At 38.1% G+C, this 23,404-nt stretch overlaps 1 protein-coding gene across 1 annotated transcript in view; it reads right to left on the bottom strand.

The window, feature by feature from the left end:
• The window catches only part of Vps53 (vacuolar protein sorting 53), a 47,129-nt gene that overhangs the window by 13,065 nt on the left and 10,660 nt on the right, over window positions 1–23,404 (bottom strand). Inside the window, exons 5-12 of the mRNA XM_083128508.1 lie at window positions 22,691–22,836; window positions 12,770–12,985; window positions 11,348–11,516; window positions 8,720–8,934; window positions 5,971–6,210; window positions 4,226–4,363; window positions 2,101–2,226; window positions 297–375 (exon numbers count right to left, since the gene is read on the bottom strand). Of these exons, the coding sequence (XP_082984634.1) occupies window positions 297–375; window positions 2,101–2,226; window positions 4,226–4,363; window positions 5,971–6,210; window positions 8,720–8,934; window positions 11,348–11,516; window positions 12,770–12,985; window positions 22,691–22,836 (1,329 nt within the window). The remainder of the gene's footprint in view (window positions 1–296; window positions 376–2,100; window positions 2,227–4,225; window positions 4,364–5,970; window positions 6,211–8,719; window positions 8,935–11,347; window positions 11,517–12,769; window positions 12,986–22,690; window positions 22,837–23,404) is intronic.

Raw genomic sequence — 23,404 nt, 5'->3', positions numbered from 1 at the left:
TTCCCATCGCGTGCAGCAGACGAAATGGCTACACCAGCACCCCTAGCGGTAGTAGAGGAAACAACAACAGGAACCGGAAGTCAACCTAACAATAAAGCATCGAGTTTCCAAGTGGATGGTGGCAGAGGCCACTAAAATTAATAGAACATTTACAAGTAAGTTTCGCGGATATATCTTTAGTAACTCGCTTACGTCATATATTATCAACCACGTTGTTTATTCCCCTCAACATGAATTAACTGTGATATTTTTCTTATGGAATAAGTAACCGAAAGCTTTGTAAAATAAATATTTACCTTACTCATGGCCGTGAGAGCTGGCTCGCAAGCTGTTTCAAGGTCTTGGACCAAAGACTGAATGCAATTAGAAATAACACTGGAAAGAATAATAATTCCAAGTAAATATTTACAAAAATCAAAAGAATTTCCAGTACAAGAAACAACAACGAAATGCAGTGATCCAGAAGTTCCGCAATCACGACTTTAATCATTAATATTAGGGTGTTATCTGAAGTCAAACATGCTCTCATTGTTTCCCTCCCCTAGTAAGCATACCTCAAAGTCAGCTGTGACATTCTGTCTACATAATATCTGGTATTATGCAGTAGAACTATGATTTTTACATTTTCAAACCTACACTTATGTTTGTGGTCCCGATAAAGTAATATTTAGTTTTATAAAACGTTTTAGATATCATCTGGATACTAATTTTTATAATGAACATCCAAGAACCCCTTTTATTCATCTTCTCCCCGACTAAGCCAAGTGCAAATTTCCTGAGCATCAAAATGAGTCATTAACTTTAATTATACTAATATGTTGGTTAAATGATTTGGCACTCAAGAGATGTACTATGTAAAAATTCAGAAAAAAATACAGACCAGGCCTCAATGACATGGCACACCAGAGTCTTCATTTTTCATGAAACTTTCTATGCAATTCCTTCATTTTTAAGTGTTATTATCTTGTCCTCCAGTTCACTTTAGACCCAAACGAACCAATCACAACTACACTTACAGTTTAAAGTGATATCTGTAAACTTGTACTGTATCTCCCACAGGAGCAAAATTGAAGTTTGCTTGAAGTCCACTTTATGCACAGATAGGCTAATCAGTAGAGGCACATATTTTTGGTAAATAAAAAAGCAAAATTTAGGTACAAAAACAGTCAATTTCAGGTTAAAAAGCGGTAAATAAAATGAAATTTCCCTGTTATAGCGGTAAAAAAGCATAATACAAAATGACATTTTGGTTTTTAAAAATGTGAATATAATCTTAATTTGAGTTAAAAATTGCACTATTACACAAAATAAACATATCCCTTCTAATAGCACATTAAATCATTACCAGAATATTAAGATTATTCCTGTATAAAGGGATCCATTTTTGCTTCTCAAATGTTTGCAGCAGAATTAATCAATTTTCCATGAATTTAATAACTTACAGGATACTTCAGAAAGTGTTGCGTCAGTAAGTTTCGTGTTTAAGAGTCTATTTCGCATTTTTCAGTTCATTTTACATCATTTCGTGACAAAACAGGGTAGGGAAATGCACCTCACACCTTTCAGAAACATGAAAAATTAACATTACAATGTGTTATTTCACATTTCGTGTTTTCGTCAAAAACGAAATATGCATGCCTCTCCTAATCAGTACTGAAAACAGTTGGGATCGAACCACTATGACTTCACGAGGTATCGAATCTAGAACCCCTTGACAACAAGGCAGCAAGTTACCACTATGCCATCACAAAAACCTGTACCTCCCCTCAGAAATTAAAGACATGACCCCTTCATTACAAGAAAACAGCATTGTATGCTTTCTAGGAGATACAACCTGAGTAACATAAAAACCAAAATTCCATTGTATACATAACATGAGGCCTACTGGTATGAAACCACACCTCAATATCCTTATAGCTTCTAATATTTTTGTTTACTGACACTCAAAAATTTCTCGCTGTAACTTATGTCTAAATAGTCGTGTATGGTGTGGTGTAACTTAACAATGTAACGTAATGCTGTAAAACATAATTAAATAGATAAAACTTTATAATACAAAAAAAACATGTAAATTTCTTTATTTCTTTCTCTTTCACGTACTTATGGAAAATATCTTGCTCAGCAGAAAGATCGATCTTATCTCTCAAAAGTGGATCCACTTTCTCCTTCAATTTTTCTCCCAGCTGTTGCGTAGTTTCCAGGCAGTATTCTGCTGTTGTTAAAATGCTACAAAATAATAAAAACTTCATCAGAGTTAAGTACCAAAGATCAGGGAGTTTTTTTAAATATGCATTTTGGGTTGTAAGGGTATATTTAATAGAGCCAAAATGACTATATGACTTAGCAAAAAAAAAAAAAAAAAATAGGGGTGTTGAGGAAATTTTGGGGGAGTGTTGGCAGTGCATGGATAAATCACTGCAAAAGATATGATAAAGTAAGCATTCAAGTTACTTTAAACAGAAAATAACAAGAAATTTCTACCAATAACCAAGGAGCAGCTTTGAAAATTAATCAGTAAACTTAGTATATCGACGGAAGACATATTGAACAAATACTGTAATTTGCCCTATGGCATGGGACTTTTCACACATACTGTAGAATGAAAAATCTTGGGCATGATCTCTTTCCGGAAACAACATATGTTTCAATGCTGATACAATTCAACTGATTTATTTATTTACCTAAAGTTTCAAATACAGCACAGAACGACCATTTTATACTGAAACATTATCAGCAGGAAAACAATAGCAACAAAACAAAACAATACAAGATGGCATTGAAAAAAATAAAAATTCCACATACTGTGTTCTAGTAAGAATATGCCAACATTTGGATGCAGGTTATTATATAAGTGAGACTGTTGTAGAAGGGAGATCCTTGTAATGGGATTGTGAAAGATCTCTACATTGCAGGTTGGCCATATTGGTACCCATAGATGAAATTGGTTGATCATGAATTTTGTTTTAATTTTGCCATTGATAACTTTATGCAAAAATTTAATATCTGCTATTTTACGATGAGTGGGTGGTGGTTGGATATTCAACACAGACATAATACTGTATCAGTTTCATGGAAGTGTCTCAGGGAATGTATTCAATGATGATCAACGGCATGAGAAAAGTTGAGAGCAGAATCAATTCAGGATCAGGGTAGCTACGTTTTTTTTATTATGAAATTTCCTGACATTTGCAGGTTTTCCAGTCCAAAAATGAAATGTTTCCAGACATGTTTATTAAAATGATTTTTGCTTTTGAACCCTTTTTCAATTAAATATATAATCCATTAATTATTATGAACATTCACTTTCATAGCTTTTTTTTAGCAAATTTCATTCTACATGCCCAAAAACACATGCAAATTCGAAGAATAAAATGTAAAATTACAATCAGCATCAAATATATTGGGTGCTATTATCACGTGCATCTAGCCTTCAGGCTAAGGTAACAGAGGTACATTATTTCACCATAACAGATCTCCACAATATATATAAAAAAAAGTTCATAAACAATACACATTTTTTTTTATTTTCTAGCAGATTTATAGTGTCGTAGAAAATGCTGCTTTTTTTGCTTACATTTATAAGTTCACAGAATCTGCAAAATTCTTTGTTGCATATAGGATTTCTCTAGGAAATGTCAACAATACAAAGATCTATACAATAACACAATCTTCACCCACCCTTCCGATAATTGTGATCAAATTGTCAATGTACTTTAGTTATCAATTTGATATCTGGACTACAAGTTTTACATTGATATTCTTTCTAGTATTATAAAAGTTAAAATTATTACACAAATTCAAAGGAACAATAATTTTGCAGAAGACTGAGAATCAGAACGAAACAAACAAGTTTCTAAACTCAATCTTTTTTGGGAGTGGAATCACAAGAACCGAATCCAGAAGTGGAAGTGAACTGCTTGTTCATTTTGCAACTTTCTCTGTTGCAGACTCCAAAATGCATATAAATTCCAGATGATCTGCAAAATTCCCTGACATTTCCCTGATTTTTCCCTGACATTTCCCAGTTTTCCAAATGCTTAGCAACCCTGAGTATATAATAGTTTTTGAAGCCATGGTCCAGATAGGGGGAGCAGAATTCAATAGGAGAGATAAGGGATTTGAAAAATATACCAATGGACGATTGTTTTTTAGACTGCATACCTGGGCAGCTTTATATATATTACAGAACACACAAAAAATGTTCTATTAATTTTATCAGACAAACCTGCACACAAGAGCCTGTTCCTCCTTGGTGTATCGAGTGATTTCTCCTTCCTTGAGCAAACTCTGAAAGTTCTGCATGATCCCACTTAAGTCACGCAAGTCCCTCGTGATACTTCCTTGTGATCCGGATGATGATATTCTGTTTGAAACAAAAATAAAATACAAAAATTTACAACATAACCACTGTATGTCAAATCATAACAAGCAGCAGCTAAAACTTCAAATATTAAAAATGAAGAAACAACGTCGAGAATAGCAAATTAGCAAGTCTATATGTAGGCAAATGGTACCTCTTGATTTGGCACACACACTAGATGTACTACACAGAAATTTCACCAGGTTCGACCTGGACTCAAACATGAATTTCTGTCACACCTTGCCATTGCTCCACCAACTGAGCTACCAAACAAGCCATGGCTTCACCTAATATGTTGCTTCCACTCTTTTAAGCATATAGAATTGTCTCATCAGTGATATTGCACCAGAATCTGTTGGTCTTCAAACAGTGGTGCCGTCACAGTACCTAGTATTTTCCAGAGTGGAGTGGTCATCTGTGTAGGAAAGGAAAACATCATGTTGCAGTATCACTGACGAGAGACAATTCCACACGCGTAAAACAGCGGAAGTGAAAAATTTGCATTTTTGTAAAAGGACCAATTGAACTGAATGTAAGAGAGTCATTTGCCATCTTAAAAACAACACACAACTTAAATGAACATGCACGACCATTAGACAAAGGATGGCAATTATTATTAGAAAAAAAGACCAACAAAAAGTGCAGTGTTTCAGTGTGGAATCCAGACGATCAGATCACAATAAACAAATGACCAACAGGATGTGCAGCCATCTTTACTTCCTGTCAGCCAGGCAGCCATATTGGATAGGACAGTCAGTTGCCAGTCAGAATTGGAGTAGCAAGGAGTGACAGGGCACTGCTTTGTCTTTTACTTTTTATCCTTTTAACCTTTAACTTACCTTCCCATGTCTTAAATCGTTACTATACTTGTCCTATCTCCAGAGGAAGCCACATGATGTGGTGAAAGCTTGAGAACCAAGTAAGTACATGGCAAACTGGTCTCTACTACTTAATGAAATGATGGCACGTGGTGTAAGTTATGCCTTACAGATAAGATGGTTCGGACACAAGAAGAGGATGGATGCAGTGAGAGCTTACAATGCACAAGGAGTGGGAATAAGGCCAAGGGGGACACCAAGATGTCGGTGGAAAGAGCAGATACTGGAGTGTGTTAGGAGAAGAGGATGAGAGTGTTAAGAGAAGAGGAAAAAGAGGAGTGGTGGAAGACCAGAAGAAATGGCTTGACTTCTATGCCGAGCCAGCCAGAGGCACGAAACAGCAAAGGATGATGACGTCACAAATTTATTTATTTATTAAGAAAATTCCAGATACATCACAGATGGCCATTTTACACTGAAATTGTCAACAATGAAAATGCAATAATAATAATAAGCAAAAAGATATTAAAAAATAATAATTAAAAGTAATAAAATAACACAAAAAGAATAGCAAATTGACAAAAAAATAAGCAAAAGATCAAACATTTCTTCTAATAGAAGACCGAAAGGCAAACTCGGAGGAAAATATATTGATTCTTGATGGGAGGTCATAGCTTCATACTAAGTTCCTCTACAACACAATTTAGCATCAACTAAAACACAAAAACTTCTAACCAACTAAAACACAAAAATTCCTAACTCTTAAACAACCACCAAGACCATATTACATACTTGGGTAGATTATTCTGCAATAACTTAATAGCATATTCTCGAAGGTATTTCTGGAACGTTGCTGTTAGACCAAGCATTGGTTGGCCAGTGCTCAGCTGGGTACACTGGACCATGCACTTCTTGTAGAACACGAACAAGTCGGCACAACTGGGAAGAACTATGCTACCTTCATTTTCTCCAGATGGAATACCACGTTGCTTAAAGTCCTGAGAAAACTGCTCAATCAAGTCGGCTAGATTCCTGAGAAAGAAATGTAACACATAAGTAAGCTCTTCTGGAAGAAGGATCATTCATACATGAGCATACCATACCTAATGTATTCTAAGCCCAAAATTATTTTCATGAAAAGGTTTTCTTAAAGACATCAACCACATGGTTTCTGGTCCAAAAACCGTGCAGGTGATATCTTGAAAAACTATCTTCATCGTTTGTAGTCAGGAAATATTCAAGAAAATTAGTTATATTTGATTCTGTGTCTCAAACCTTAACCTGGCAAAAAAAATTATGAGATTCTTTGAGAATATCAAGCAGATGATTTCTAAGTTGAAAGTCTATTATGCTTCCAGAGAATGATTATCTTCACAATATTTGTGAACAAGTCATAGTTTTCTTAAAACTAAATTAACATATGTTATACATTGTTCCCCATTTAGTATAATTAAATATATCATCATATATGGACTGTTACAGAAGCTTCCCTAATACTGATAAAGTACAAATATAAAGTTTACTGAAACCAGCAAGTGATATCCCACCAATATAATATAAAAATTTCCATGAAAACCTGAATTTTTCATTCACTTCCTTAGTTAATGTAACCAAGTGGCTGTGGCAATGGGGGACTGGGTATTTAGACAATACTAATGTATTGGTGTCAGAAAGTATAAGATGGAATTTACCGTATTTACTCATATATAATGTGCACTTTTTTCCAAAATTGTTGCCCCCAAAAATCATGGTGCGCATTATGCTCAGAATAATTCGGAGTGCCAACATGAAACCGTACTGTGTCATTCCATGATTTTGTGACACTTGCATTCATTTTTCAGTGGCTGCGGTGGCTCAGTCGGTAATGCGTCTGACTACCATGCTCAAGGTCCCGGGTTCGATCCCGGGCCGGTTCAAATCCGGAAACTTTTCTAACGTTAGAAGCAGCTCCGGCACCCACCCAGAATCGAATGACATGGGTACCTGGGGGAAACCCTGGGGGGTAAAGGCGGCCAGGGGCATGATGCTGATCACATCACCCCCACTCATGACCGGATCAAGAAAGTGTGGGGCATTACCCCAACACCCCCTATACGCCTTCATGGCGTAGTGCTAAGCACAGGGGAGCACTTTACTTTCCTTTGCATTCATTTTTCATGTTTACATTGTAAAGCTTAAATTCTGTAGTTTCTGAATATGGCAACAGTATTCCATTCAAGATGGCGACACTAATATGCAATGCGGTTGAAATAAGCTCATCACAAAATGAAGAAACAATGTGATTTTTGTGGTACTTTGGATGAAAGAAAAGATAAGAAAAAGAAAATAATAATTAAAATGTATTACTGGCCAAATAATATGACATATATGGAGTGTGTAAATGCCTTAATGAAAGAAATCTTGTGCTGTGCTACCACTGCTAGTTTGAGGGTCCTGAATGTGCCTCTTAAAAATGTTACATTAGTCATGGAAAAATTATATATTTTGAAGTTGTTTTTTTTTAGAAAAAGTAAAGAGAAAATGAGCAAAACCATGTATAAAAGTTTAACTCCTCTTGGTCCACATGTCATTCACTTTTGATCGGCATAGCAAAAGCTTTACAACCTACAACTAAGAAAGCTATTTCTTGAACCTGGATTATACTGTGCTTTATATACGAGATATAATTTTTTGTAACTTTTTCCCATCAAAATCCAGGGTGCGCATTATACACGTGAAAATACGGTAATCATCAACAATGGCCGATATTTTTCCAGAATTCAGGTGTCGAAGAAAGTCTACAAAAATGCTGCAAGACAACATTTTAGCAGTTTAAATATCCTGTAAATTATGCAAATACATAATTCTCTTTATTTTTGCAACAATATTACAGGAAGAAATGGATTTTTTTATTATATGATTATCTCATGTGGATTAGTGAATATTTTAAAGCAAAACAGTGTTAGTTACTTATAGAAATATTGAATTATCACCAACTGTACCAATAACAATATGCCTGCATTGGCCAATTCCAATCAGCTACCAATTACTGTCCCATCTCTACCATATGTTGTTCCCTAATGAAAAGTCATTTGCATTTACTGCTTTTGAAAAGCACACAAAAATACACTATAAATCAATTCATACATTCAACCTGACAAAAATGTATTGCATGAATATTCTTTTCATAGTTGAAGACATATTTCACGTCACTTTTGATACCATATATAGTGTCTTGCTCAAGGAGGGGGTCATACTTCTGTAAAAAGTAACGTCAAAGACAGAAAAAATGGTAAAATGAGGACAGACTACAAAAAAAAGTATATGTAACACCCTCCCCCCCTCCACTCTACATGAAAATCCTGGGCACACAACTGATCATATACATTTGATTTTGTCTTAGTGCATATTAAACAACTTTAATCTTTTGATTGACAACTGTGAACCATTTTCAAAGATTGGGAAATAAATTCTACACACCAAAAAATTAAAAAAATGACTCTACTTATAGCTACACTCATGATGTATGGAGATTGAAGTGTTGTTATATACATGCTCTTACTTATCAAGACTTTCTATGTAAATATACAAATATGGCTCAAAGCATCGACTGATGATGCCGTGGAAAGGAGAAATCTTCAATTTTATTGTTGGTCGTGTCCGGGGAGTTTTGGGCTCTTTCTCTTTATCCTCTTCTTCCAAATCCTCTTCGAATGGGTTGGTTGACTTCTGTTCCTGCTCAGAAGCGGAGCCTATGAATGGATTGGTTGATTGCGACTGCAAGAAATTGGAAACATGTATAACCTTCTTGGAATGTTAAAGTGTTGTTGTTGGAAAGAACTTAATTGACATAAATAGCTACAGGTGGATGACAAATCTATGTCAATCGGGTAGAGTAAATGATATGTGTCAGTATCATCAGAGGTTTCCAAGTTAGATTCCTAGAATGGAAATTGGAGTTCATTTCTTGAGTATTGGTTCATCAATTTCACATGATCACCATTTCATTCCCAGCATCACAATAGCCAACAGGAGCAGAGACCCAACATATCTTAACAAAGTTACAAATATGATTTGATTTCAGTTATTTAGCGTCGCTCTTTCTGCCACTTTTGGCTAATCACGATGATGACTAGAGATTGGATTTTAAAGGGAAGTACGCCCTTTCTTATTTCTCAACACTGATCATGGAATAAAGAACAACAATGTTGATAATTATCTTACATCAACAAGATTACATGGTTTCGGCTTCCCTTTTTTTAAGACATTTTCCTTTCTCGTCCCTTTATTGACTAGTTTTTCAGCCCACATTCCTTTTTTCCCTTTTAAAAAAAAAAACATCTTGGTCCTTCCTCCATGAGTGTTGGGAGTACATTGCAGCGATTGTTGAAACAATGCAATATGGGCTTACGGAGCAACAAATGTATTGTAAGTGGCATGCCTGTTGGGTTGAAAATGTACATATCTGCTAGATTTAGACTTGTATTGTAAAGTTTTTTTAGAATAGTTTTAACTTAACTGTGTAACAGTATTGAGTGTCAGTGAAATGGCGAAGCCAGGTACAAGTGGCCACAAGCTATGGAATGTGGTAAGCTACTGCAAGGACGATATCAACGAAATGGAAGGTAAAATTATTCACTGTACTTTACCTTCAAAAAAAGGAAATGAAATGGATTATAGTTTATTTTTGCACTCCACTAAAAATATTATTTTAAATGAAAGCACAATATGAATGGTATATACTGCGCACTCAATTAAAATAGTATTTGTAGTGGAGTGCAAAAATGCTAGTCCCTTTTTTGTTCTTTTTAGATTTTTTCCCTTTAAAATCCAGTCTCTAATGATGAGAATGAATGATATATGATATGATGAAATTGATGAAGGGACACTCGCAAAAAAACACCTATGCGCTGGGTGAGATTTGAACATGCGAGGTTGGCAATTACAAATATACATATATAAGTTTTGATGGAAACTAAATGTGAAATTAACATTGTAAAATTTATTCATTTAATGTTATTTCAAATGATGGATAGTGCAATTTCTTACATGTTTGTTGTACGTAAAACTGTATGTAAAATAAACTCTAAATGGCCAACCTACATATTCGCCAGTACAATAATGTTGACTAAAGCACCATAGTTGCAATATTTTGAGTTTTCCTAAATGACAGTTAACACAAATTGTTTGCTTTTAATAATGAAAGTCTAATAGATAAAGTTTTTTCTATACTCAGAGAGAGTACAATATGTTGGTTGGAGATCAGTAATCCACTTATTTCTGTCCTTAGTAATGCATCACTGACTCAATATTGTCGAATTGGTAAACTTACTAAAATTATGCTAATGTTAGTGCATAAAACATAATTAAATCTCATGTTAAGTGTTTTGAGACATCTCTATTGGGACGTCATCTTGATTAATTCAAAATTTTCAACAAAGCCCGTTGTGCAGCAATTAGATCTGAAATCTACACAGTGGCACTATTACAGAAAAGGTTATTTTTATTGTGACATTTGGATGACATCATAATAGAAAATGCTCAATGATGTCAGGATTTATCAATAAAAGCAATAAAAACACATTATATCCTACTTGAAGGTTAGCATGAAAATATCCTGACTGAACAATTTCTATCCACATTTTATTTCTGAGCAGAAACTAATGATCCAAGGTACATGAATTCACTGACTACTGCAATGTTTTGTGGTAAGTCTTGTAGTTGCCTTCTGTGATCCCTATTGATATTAATGCAATAGAGACTGTTTTCATGTATATTATGTGGGCAGTCAAACAATTTTCTCACTGCAAGTTGGATAAGTGATGGCAGCTCAAAATATGACGTTCATAAGTTTCTGGAAGACAACATTCCCAACCACAAGGTAAATCTACCAATGCAGAAAATGGACTGCTTTGTCATCCACCTTATTCTCCAGATCTGGCTCTATCAGACTTGAATGTTTCCTAAATTGAAAATGTTTTTTGAAGGCATGTATTCCGGGACATTCATGTTTTGGTTAAATCAATGAACAGGTCTCCTTTCCAATTTTGATTTGTTTCATTGCCTTTCACAACAACTAAGCTGAATAACCTGGTGTTGTTATTGACCTGCCTGCAGTCCTTCCATGTTACCCTGGACACTTATTGCACTCCCCTTCTATATAATAACAAAAAATTAATACATTGAATACCTGAGATGCCCTTCCTTCATGTGCAACCTTCTCTGCTTCCTCCAATGTTACTCCACTAAATCGCCTGGACAATAAGCTCTCAAAATTTGTTGTACGCTGGATAGCAAACAGTAGGAGCTTTACATTTATCTCGCCCTGCCGTTTTGACATTAACTTAGACAGCTCATTCCTTAAAATATGAACAGAGATTTCAATAGCATCACAAAACAAGACTTAGGGAGAAAATTAGCTTGAAAAACAATAAGCTTTGGTAATCAATTTCAAAAAGCAGAAATTTTATCTTAACCACAACTATAAAATAAACACTTCCACTTTCTTCAGTGTTTCATTAACATTCCTCCTTGTATGTACATATTGCTTGCATTGTAGAATTATTTTTCTTGCAGTTTACAGTTCTTGCAAGCACATAAACACAATTTTCAATGTTACATTTCGGAAGAACACAAGCTCGCTTGATCAGACATTTATATGTATCTAGTTTTAAAAATATTATTATTATTATTATCTACTATTGAAACTAGAAATAAATTTCTGATGAAGGGAGCATGTGTTCTCCTGAAACAGTAAAAATTGTGGAATATTGAAGATTAGGCACATACAGGATATGTACTACGTAGAAATAAATTTCAGCGACAAATGGAGGCTCGACCAGGACTCAAACCCAGGTCTCTGGCATACAGTGGCATTGCTCTAACCACTGAGCTACCGAGCTGGCCTGGCCTTGCCTGATTTTTTGCTATCGCTGTTTTACCTGCGTGGAGTTGTCCCTGCCAGTGCTAGAGCAACGGGATCTGTTGCCTTTGAAACACAGTAGTAAAAATTGTGTTGATGTGTTTGTAAAAACTGTAAACTGCAAGAAAAATAATTCATTACCAGTGTGTTACAATAAGAAAAATACTTACAAGTGGTTCAGTTTACATTACACAATGCTTTGGCCTTATTTCCTATGTCTTTTTCAGGTTTTCCAAGAAGTTTAAAACATTAAAAATATATATATATATATATATATATATATGTATATAAAAAATATGTATGATAGTTTAAATTCTTGGCACTATTAAACTGAAATTGAGAGAGAGCTTTCCTGGTGGTGAATGATGAAGACGTTGTCTTGGGATATCAGTTCTCTACATGCTCCCAACCTTTTGAGAACCAGCGCCACTCTTGTCTTGAGAGACTGGCTTTAAACAGAAGATTAATGGAACTAAAGTGGCTGATATCGTGATAGAATCTGTAGATCAACCTTCCTATTTTATCCTTTTAACCAACTTTGTGTATATATATAGACGTTGTCTTGGGATATCAGTGCTCCCGATCTTTTGAGAACCATATTATCCTTTTAACCAACTTCGTATATATCATACATATTTTTTAAAATGTATTCCTCTAGATATATACATAAAAGCAACTAGTAATGTTTACCTTGTAATTTCACAAAATTCCACAGTTATTCGTTCTGATACCTCCCAATCTGGAGGAAACATTGGACCAAATTTCTCTTCGAATTCTATCAAATGCTTCTTAAGCCATGCGTAACGACGATCAACCTTGTCTAACCAAGCAGTGTCCTGATTCTCCTGAAATAAGTGGCAGTATTCTTGCAGCTGAAGCCCTATAAACCATTTCAATAAATCTTTCCTGTAATACAACAATTTACTTCAGATACACAAGTAAACAAACAAAAAATCAAAATCAAATCAGACCAGATAGCAACAGAAATATTATTAAAATAACAATAATCAGAAAGCACAAAAATTGAGTCTCAAGATATAATCACACCATTTTAGTGCATGCGTGTGCTGTTTTTTAATTACTATTGTTATTATTTTTTCTTTCTTCCTTTCTTTCATCCTGATGATGGGATATATTTCCAAAAACATTTATAGCCTCTTGATAATCTTTGTTTTTGTGCTTTTTGTCCTTGCCCTGATTTTATTACAGGTAAATATATGTATTTTTCTGCATGTCTAAAATTTTAACCAATGTGTGTATATGTTATTCAATTTCTCTAAAAATTATTTTAGCTCTTGGTGAAACATGTTTGTCTCCTGAATTAAGGATGGGACATATTAATTGATATTGGACGGTAACGGCATAGTACAGTAGTAACCAAAATATAACAATACTAACAGAATTTATACTAACTTTGACAAATCATATTCCTGCAGTTTTCTAAGCATTTGGAAATACTTTCCAAACCACTTTAGAATATTTTAAATTAATATAACTACGTTGTTTATTTTTAGAGTGGAAAATTAAATAACTGGTTAACCTTTAGACGTAAACTAATGAAGAAAAAAGACAGAACTGAACTTAGACAATGGGGCCTTTACCCTAACATCCCCCCTGAATCCTCAATTGCCGGACACTGCTTAAAATGTTGCTTTTTACTCATTCTTGATTCTAAAATTTTTGAAAAAGATGCGGTAGTTTAGAAGTTATAGCCACTTTTATAAATCTATTCCATAATAATACAACAGGCGTAACAAAGGAAAAATAAGAACTTTTTCAAATTTTCTTCTTAATAATAATAACTATAACCAACCAAAGGTTGGGTATACATCCCCAATACATACAGGCAGCACTCCACTCCAACCAAAGTACAAGGCCAATTCAATTCAGGTAGAATTAATAGGAATAGACATTCCCAGATAGGTTAAGATTAACAGAAATTAGGCCTAATTAGTAAAAGTATGATAAAACATCAAAATATTAAGTAAATAATAAGCCCCAGACCAAAATTCATTGGTTATCAAAAAAACAACCTTTTGTTGATAGATAGAATTCAGAGAGCACATGTTACTTTTCATGCAATTTTTTATTAATACAGATATTTTCAGGATAATATTTGTGCAAGCACAAATTAACTTGCTTTCCCTGAAAATAACTGCAAGTCACAATTATTAGTACAAATAAACCACAAAAACATCAAAAAATCGATGTTTTTGGACAAAAGACAATCGGTCTCACAGCACCAGAGCCATCTGGTGAGAGTCAGTGGAACTAGCCCTGACTAGACTGCCATCTATTGGGCTTCTCAAGGTACTTGATAAAGGCAAGTAACCCAAGGTGCTGTGAACCAATCAGATGGCCTCATGGGCGTGGCTACCAGACAATGAGTCTGAGATAGCTTTTAACATGAGAGGAAGCCATCTTGTTTTCACTTCTTGCTAACAGTTGGTACAGTGAACATCGCTCCAAGTTTTGGGCCAGAGTAGGCCAGTGGAGAGAGGACAATGGAGTCACCATTGTGTGAAATATCTAATAAGTGCTTGGGAATAGTCCTGTAGTGTATAATATGGACGAATTACAGCACTTGAAGTGCCTTAAAGTGCATGGAACCAATATCCATGAAAATTCTGAAATTCTCAAAACCACATGGTGAGGACAATAAGCCTTCAGGAAACCATGATGCTTTGTATCCAAAGACATCCATAATTAATCGGCACATCCTTTGTGATATAGCTCCCTGAAACAGTTCATTTGCAAGACATTACCCATATGTCTTAAGATACCGCTATATTTTTAGTGTAAATTCACAGAAAATCTCCCCATTTATAGTTGGAGTGACAAGTGTGTGCAACAAGGCCCAGGTGTGATAAGGTGAATGCAGAATATGTAAGTACAATGCTTTTGTTACCCATTTTGTTGGTTCCAAGTGTAAAAATAATCTTATAAGTTTGTGCAGTGCTTGTATATAGTTAAAAGTGATATTACTCGGAATATTAAATGTGTCTTTCCAACATCTTGATTTATCAATTCATATTTGGGCGGGTAAGTCCGGGAAGCGTACCTCTCGCTCCGGAATAACTACGCTGAAAGTCCCTATGATAAACCAGCAATCATTCCTCGGAATGGATGCTGGTCTACTGGGGACATCCTCCATGTTAATGGTCACTGGAGGACAGCGTAGAGCTGCACGGGGATGGGTGCGTCCAGGTTGCACAGCAGAGTAGTTTCATAGGTTCAATCAAGCCCAGAGTGGGTGAGTAGGTTAGGTTAACCTATCCTATCGTTCGGCAACGTAACCTGGAGGCACGTATCCCTGGACCAGCCGCGTAGACGAAGCCATTCGACTCCCGAATATATCGTCTGTCTTTTGTCTCTCTCGCAAGCGCGGATCGCAAGATTATGAGACTTAGCACCGGCACTCCCCAAATATGAATACCAGATCAAGGTCGCTGGAACGGCCAGCAGGTCGTGGGTTCCCACCCAACAGTAGTGCAAGTACCAGTAGTAACCCCCAACTTGACCTCATTGTGGCAATGCTCCAGGAGCAAGCGAAAGTCTCTGAAAAGGTTAGTCAGAAACTTGATGCGCAGGGTCAGAAACTCGATGCACAGGGTCAGAAAATTGATGCTCAGGGTAGGGAATTTGCCAAGGCATCGGCGGAAGTAAATAGGAAACTTGAAGCCGTAAGGACGGAATTCCAGGCCAGACTGGACTCCATCCACAATGCCACCACGAAGACCTCAGAATTGTTAACAAAGCAAGTAGCGTCCAACACCAATAGAATTAACCAAATAGAGATCCAATGTAATGACTTAGAGTCAAGGTTAGAAAGGGATTTTACACAAGTGTCAGGCCAGATTTCGCAACTGAGGGAACTCGTTGGCGAAGTGCAAGGCGGTGACAATCAGACCACCACAGCTCAGATTCTAGGGAGGTTAGATGCCCTAGAAAATATATGCAGAGAGCTCACTTGCAGTGACCACATGGTCACGATCGAGAACAGGGTTCTCGAGCAAGTGAGGAAGGAAATGCCGAACTGTCAGGCGGAAGGCCGCAGCTCGCATGTATGCATTTCCGAGGGCCAAGTCACTGAGCAGCGCACCTCCTCACAACAAAGGGTTGGTGAGGAGCAGCTGCCAGCAGAACAAAGGTCTGACGATGCAAGCCTGATGAGGATTCTTGCTTGCCTGGAGGGGATGGAGAGACGAATTACTCAGTCCACCCTTCCACTTACGTCAGCCAACAAGCCCGTCTCACCTGCACGGAATGTGTCTGTCCACCAGGCCTTGTACCAAGCCAAACGACGACCTAAGGGTTGCGAAAGCTCTGACCAGAGTAGTGGCTATGTGTCTCCCCCTAACAAGTACCACCCACTTGATAACTCCCCGGAATCCAATTCCGAAAGCTCGGACGCCGAAGTCCGCAGCCAGAGGAAGAGGAAGAACCGGAGGAGGAACAAGAGCAAACCTAGGGTTAGGTTTGCTGATCTCAAACAGCTCCCAACCTTTAACGGGCAGGGGAACAGGCTGGCCTCCGATTTTGTGCAGGAGTTTGAGAGAGATCTCACTCTCCTGGAGGTAGATTTGGCGGATGCCCTCCAAATAATCTCGTTCTGTCTACGGGACGAGGCAGGGCAGTGGTACGAGAGGAACGAACGAAAGTTCAAGTCCTACTCAGATTTTAAAAGGCAGTTCCTCTCATATTTCCAAGGGGATGGGTGGAGAGCTTCTTCCCTTGCGAAGGCTCTCAACGAAAGGTACAACCCATCCCAGCATAGATCAGTGCACAAATATTTCTGGCGCCAAGTCAAAATGATTAGGCTTGCGTTGCCAGAAATCGCCGACAACCAGGTTTTCACCCACGTTGTGCAACAGCTGCCGCGCAGCTTGAAGGACCAGTTAATCCTGGCTCCCTTCGTCTCTCTTCAGGAGGTGGCCAACTCCATACTTCGGTATGAGAGTGTGCAAGTGCCACAATATCCTGAGAGGGAAGTTGCAAGGCCAGCACGACCCAATTATGGGAAAACCACGACTCGCATTAACCGGACCTATGTGAGTCGTGGTCAGGGTGAAGCGAGCGGTTCGTCCAAAAAGGAGGACGCTCACATGTGCAAATCTGCGAGGGGCTCCCGGCCTAAGGAGTACCCGAACAGAAAGGTAGACCGGAGAAAGGGTGGAACGTCCCAGCGTAAGAGTTCCGCCAGCTCACACGGGTCTTCCGAGCATCTCGCTGAGGTGCATCCAAATGTGCACAACCAGGGAAACTAGGTAGGCAACGTCCTGACGTGGGGAAGGGCGATGCCAAACCTAAACCTATCCCACAATGTTCAGATTCATGCAAGCACACTCCACTGATAAATCAATATCAGGCAGTAGGTGACTCAATGTTGTCACGTCTTGCGCAAAGAAAATTCGGGTATCCTGTCCAAAGAGACAGTGATGGTAATTACCACATCGGACTTTGCATATCTGGACAAACCTCAGCGCAGTTGCTCAGTGCTTTGAGAAGGGAAAAGTGTGTACATAAAAATGTGTTATTAATGGTATCCACAAATGATATGCTCCGAGGGAAGGACACCAACCAGGTGTTCCGGAACCTCCAGGATATCATTTACACCCTAAAGAGGAAAGGTGCTCAGAAGGTCATTGTTCTGACTCCTCCACCAGTTCCCAGGTTAGCCAATGAGAACCGACACAGGTTCTGGGCCATGTATGACTCACTAATTGCAAAAATATTATCCCTTGATGATAATAGCAATGTAAGAGTTCTGGATTCCTCATCGAAATTTGTGCACAAGGGCCAAGAAATGAACATGTCGCTGTTCGAAGAAACCATGGGTTACGGTCAAAACATGAGACCCGACCTGGTTCACTTCAGCCCACGAGGTATGGATACCATACTCAACGCACTCGATGAGGTAAAATGGTTCACCAAACCAGGTCACACACCCAAGGGTAGACAAATGGAATCTCAACAGAGCGAGATGAATGCCATTCTGCCCTATGAGCAACCCTCGGGAAACTAGCCTGTGCTATTCTCGCTGGGGGTGATGGTGGCCAGGGTGTAACAATTCCTACTCGGTTAGTAAGCATGGAATTTAATAGTGAGGAAACTCATTGATATATGTTTTGTACATTTTTCACTTCCCCAAAGAATCATAGTAGACAATGGTCCCCAGTTAGGGCCAAACAATTCACTCAGGAACTCCGTTATGGAACACTTCCATATTCCTACAGGTGAACAAACCGAATGGGATCAGCAATTGTTCATGGCTGTATCCCGGACGGCCGAAAGGCGAAACAAAGCCCACAATAAGGTAAATGAATCACAGCAAAACAGGACTGTGATCAAAGTGTATGATTTAGTTTTTCTTAAATCCCATCTCCAAAGCAAAGCTCTAGAGGGACAGACCCACAAATTGTTCCACACCTTCTTCGGTCCATTAGTTTGTAGTGATCAAGTGACGGATAACATATTTAATCTTGTTCATTGTGTTAGCGGTAAGAGCCTACCCAACCAACATGTCAATAACATGAAGTTGTGGAGGTGTAGCTATAAGGAGTATAGTCATTACATTGAGAAGCTCAGACTACTACATCCGGTGTTAGCATCGAGAGTACCTCAAAGAAGTTAATTCAAGCCAAGGGGCCTCTGAATTCAACGAGGACTCAACCTCAATCCCGACGGGGTGCAGCCATTTCCATACGACTTGCTTAGTCTGTTGGTAAGACGAGTAACTGCGCACAAATGGCTCCACCCTCGTACCCTTGTGATACTTCCCCATGGAAACTGTAGATGTCTGCTCGTCAGCTCTACGTTTCTTCCTAAACCCGATATCAGTAGGACCTAGGAGAGAAGTACGCGACGGTACGGCTCCTGCGCTATAGTATTAGTCGCATAAGAGGTATTGGTATCCCTCTAGCGCATCCAGGGTAAGACGCACGGATAGGAGTGTACAACAGGTACAAGATGAGGAGAAAAAGCTACACATTTTTTGAACACTAGTATTAATATGTGTTAAAGGTCAGAGGTTTTGTGGATGAGGTTCTGTCTGGTCTGTGACATTCACCCATTTGTACATAGGGTAGAAAATTTTTGTCAAGATCATGTAAGGGATTATTTTATCATTGTATGCAAAAGTCAATTTCATTGTTGTATACAAAAGCCTATTTCATTGTTGAGTGTAAGAGTCAATTTCATTGTTGTATACAAAAGTATTACTTCAGTATTATATGCCAAGGCAATTTCATTGTGGTATAAAGGGTAATTTCATTGTTGTCTACCCAGGCCATTTCTTTGTTGGACACAAAAGTGAGTCCAACCATCATATAGAGATTTATTTCCCTATGAGTGCAAATCTATGCTAGATCACTCACTAACAATCAAGCAAAATATTGTTTAGCAATCATTGGATATTTGCACTACCGATGGGTTAGGTTCAACCAAACCAGGGTTAGCGGTAATAGAAATATGCAAGCACCCCCAAACATATAGGGTTGTTTATGAGGAACAACCCAAAACCAACAAGGGTAAGGTCAAAGCCTGCGTGTGAAGTGGGGCCAGTGAGTACATCACTCCAACTCCCCCTCAGTGTCACCACAAAACCCCGGAGCAAACATACAAAAGTGCATGGTGTCATAGGCAGCAGCAGACCCCCAAGCATATTATACCAGGAACTAGAGACAATCTTTTCAGCGTTCCAGCAATATGGGGAAGCAGGGAGTGTGTCAGGGGTTCGTAATCGAACATTGACATCCAGAAACGAACCACCATGACAATCCTACAGACTTCACAAAATGAGTGCATTCCACAGATTGTACACAATCCCAATGGACAGCCAGGTCGAAGCATTGTTCCGCCAAGCTAGCAACAAAAACATTTGCTGGCAACAGATGCTGCGCAAAGCCAGGCGACAGCGATCTCCACCTAAGGAGATATTGAAGAACAATTGTGAGGTGATCAAATGTGGACAACATACCAAGGTGTATGGTGAACATTTTTTGAAGGTACTGCACCCTCAAGTGAATGAGGGGCAGAGACATTAGATACGTACCTAAAAACTACTAAGCAATTCAGTTCGAATACAAAAACTGTATTTAGTGCGACAAAAAGCAGACATAACATGAATAACTAAAATCATTTATTGAAAACTTTTAAGTGTGTGTTATATTAACCATGTATATATCATCTAGGAAATCGTTCGATATATATCAAACAGAACAATATCTCAAACATATATCCAAGTGACGGGCAAGAATAATTGCAAATTTATTTTTCTTTCATGTATATGTTCTTTTCGGACCAGCGTGGTCATAACGATTCAGTGTGTATATAAATATTTTTGTGTATGTATTTGGGTATAGTGTAGTAAAGGGTAAAGAAAAATGATCCGCTTCACGTATCCTTTTTCTTTTCCCGAGGGCCCGGGATATGTATAACCAACCAAAGGTTGGGTATACATCCCCAATACATACAGGCAGCACTCCACTCCAACCAAAGTACAAGGCCAATTCAATTCAGGTAGAATTAATAGGAATAGACATTCCCAGATAGGTTAAGATTAACAGAAATTAGGCCTAATTAGTAAAAGTATGATAAAACATCAAAATATTAAGTAAATAATAAGCCCCAGACCAAAATTCATTGGTTATCAAAAAAACAACCTTTTGTTGATAGATAGAATTCAGAGAGCACATGTTACTTTTCATGCAATTTTTTATTAATACAGATATTTTCAGGATAATATTTGTGCAAGCACAAATTAACTTGCTTTCCCTGAAAATAACTGCAAGTCACAATTATTAGTACAAATAAACCACAAAAACATCAAAAAATCGATGTTTTTGGACAAAAGACAATCGGTCTCACAGCACCAGAGCCATCTGGTGAGAGTCAGTGGAACTAGCCCTGACTAGACTGCCATCTATTGGGCTTCTCAAGGTACTTGATAAAGGCAAGTAACCCAAGGTGCTGTGAACCAATCAGATGGCCTCATGGGCGTGGCTACCAGACAATGAGTCTGAGATAGCTTTTAACATGAGAGGAAGCCATTTTGTTTTCACTTCTTGCTAACAGTTGGTACAGTGAACATCGCTCCAAGTTTTGGGCCAGAGTAGGCCAATGGAGAGAGGACAATGGAGTCACCATTGTGTGAAATATCTAATAAGTGCTTGGGAATAGTCCTGTAGTGTATAATATGGACGAATTACAGCACTTGAAGTGCCTTAAAGTGCATGGAACCAATATCCATGAAAATTCTGAAATTCTCAAAACCACATGGTGAGGACAATGAGCCTTCAGGAAACCATGATGCTTTGTATCCAAAGACATCCATAATTAATCGGCACATCCTTTGTGATATAGCTCCCTGAAACAGTTCATTTGCAAGACATTACCCATATGTCTTAAGATACCGCTATATTTTTAGTGTAAATTCACAGAAAATCTCCCCATTTATAGTTGGAGTGACAAGTGTGTGCAACAAGGCCCAGGTGTGATAAGGTGAATGCAGAATATGTAAGTACAATGCTTTTGTTACCCATTTTGTTGGTTCCAAGTGTAAAAATAATCTTATAAGTTTGTGCAGTGCTTGTATATAGTTAAAAGTGATATTACTCGGAATATTAAATGTGTCTTTCCAACATCTTGATTTATCAATTCATATTTGGGCGGGTAAGTCCGGGAAGCGTACCTCTCGCTCCGGAATAACTACGCTGAAAGTCCCTATGATAAACCAGCAATCATTCCTCGGAATGGATGCTGGTCTACTGGGGACATCCTCCATGTTAATGGTCACTGGAAGACAGCGTAGAGCTGCACGGGGATGGGTGCATCCAGGTTGCACAGCAGAGTAGTTTCATAGGTTCAATCAAGCCCAGAGTGGGTGAGTAGGTTAGGTTAACCTATCCTATCGTTCGGCAACGTAACCTGGAGGCACGTATCCCTGGACCAGCCGCGTAGACGAAGCCATTCGACTCCCGAATATATCGTCTGTCTTTTGTCTCTCTCGCAAGCGCGGATCGCATAACAATGGATATATTATGAACAGATTCTCTCAGGCTATCGACCAGGTGAGTTGTGGAAATGATTCCAATATACAACCCGGTGTACATACGTTCGTGGTGGGGGGGATCTCGGTGAAGATGGCGGACCAATGGAGTGGCGTGTCTGCTACGTGCACGTTTCTGGTTAACTAACGCTAACCAGGCTGGGTCCAGTTCGAGCCCCGTGTCGCGATTAACTGCAGAACTTCAGGACTGCAATTCTACCCTGAAGATGAGAGTGATGTTAGCTCTCGAAAGCTTGAAATCCTTTCCACAACTCACCTGGTCGTTAGCCCGAGAGAATCTGCTCATCATTCATTGCCAGGAAAGCTTCAAGTCTTACTTCAATGGATATATTATTTTGTAATTCGAGTATGTCATACCTTCATGTGTATACTAAAGATCAAATAATTGCTGCCGCACGCTGCTGGTCGAAATATATCGACTATCCATCCTTAATGGTAATACATGTGGGGGTCAAAATTTCGACCATCCAGATGCTAAAGGTTAAAACATGCACTCGAGCATATGTGTGCATAATTTTTAATTTAATTTGTTGCATACTTACTTCACTTTTGGATCCAAAATTGAAACTACCAAGCAAGCCTCTGCCAACTGCTTGTTTGGGGTAAAATGTTTGGCATTGGGCCCCAGAAATGCTTCATGGAAATCTGCTGAAATTTGCTGTGCTAACTCCACATGAACCTGGTGAACCTTAAATAAATAGAAAATAATCATCAGCAGTTTTAAGAAGTTACTCAATTCATACTTTTAGAAGATGCATGCAACAGCCATCCACAATAATGTTAATTATCTAACCATATACAGGGTGGCCCTAAGTCCCTACCCATCCATATATCTTATGTATCTAGTGTATAGAGTTTTCTGTGTGCTGTTGTGCATAATATTATGCGATGCCATGTTCTGTCAAGACATTTTCCGCAGCATAGCAGGGTTCCCAACCACATGTTATGTTATTCAATTATGCATGTATGTAAAATTCTGTTTCTTTTTTTACAGATAATGGCCGATTTAAGCCCATTTACGCTTGAAGAGCGTATTGTAACAAGTACGTGGGTACACGAGCTCAAGAATATGGGTGACACCATGGACATGAGTGCCAAATTTCGAGAAAGATTCAATAAGGATCCACCAACACGGAAATAAATGTTAACGTGGGAGAGGAAATTGTTTCAAACTGGCAACATTAAGGATTCACCTCGTTCAGAAAGATCAGTGAAACATAGAGAGATATGTGCTGCTGTGGAACAATCAATAACAA

Source organism: Lepisma saccharinum, chromosome 9 (assembly GCF_977018435.1).
Source record: "Lepisma saccharinum chromosome 9, izLepSacc3.1, whole genome shotgun sequence".
In the NCBI taxonomy this organism is placed as follows: domain Eukaryota; kingdom Metazoa; phylum Arthropoda; class Insecta; order Zygentoma; family Lepismatidae; genus Lepisma; species Lepisma saccharinum.
This window is presented reverse-complemented; position numbering and strand designations above follow the sequence as displayed.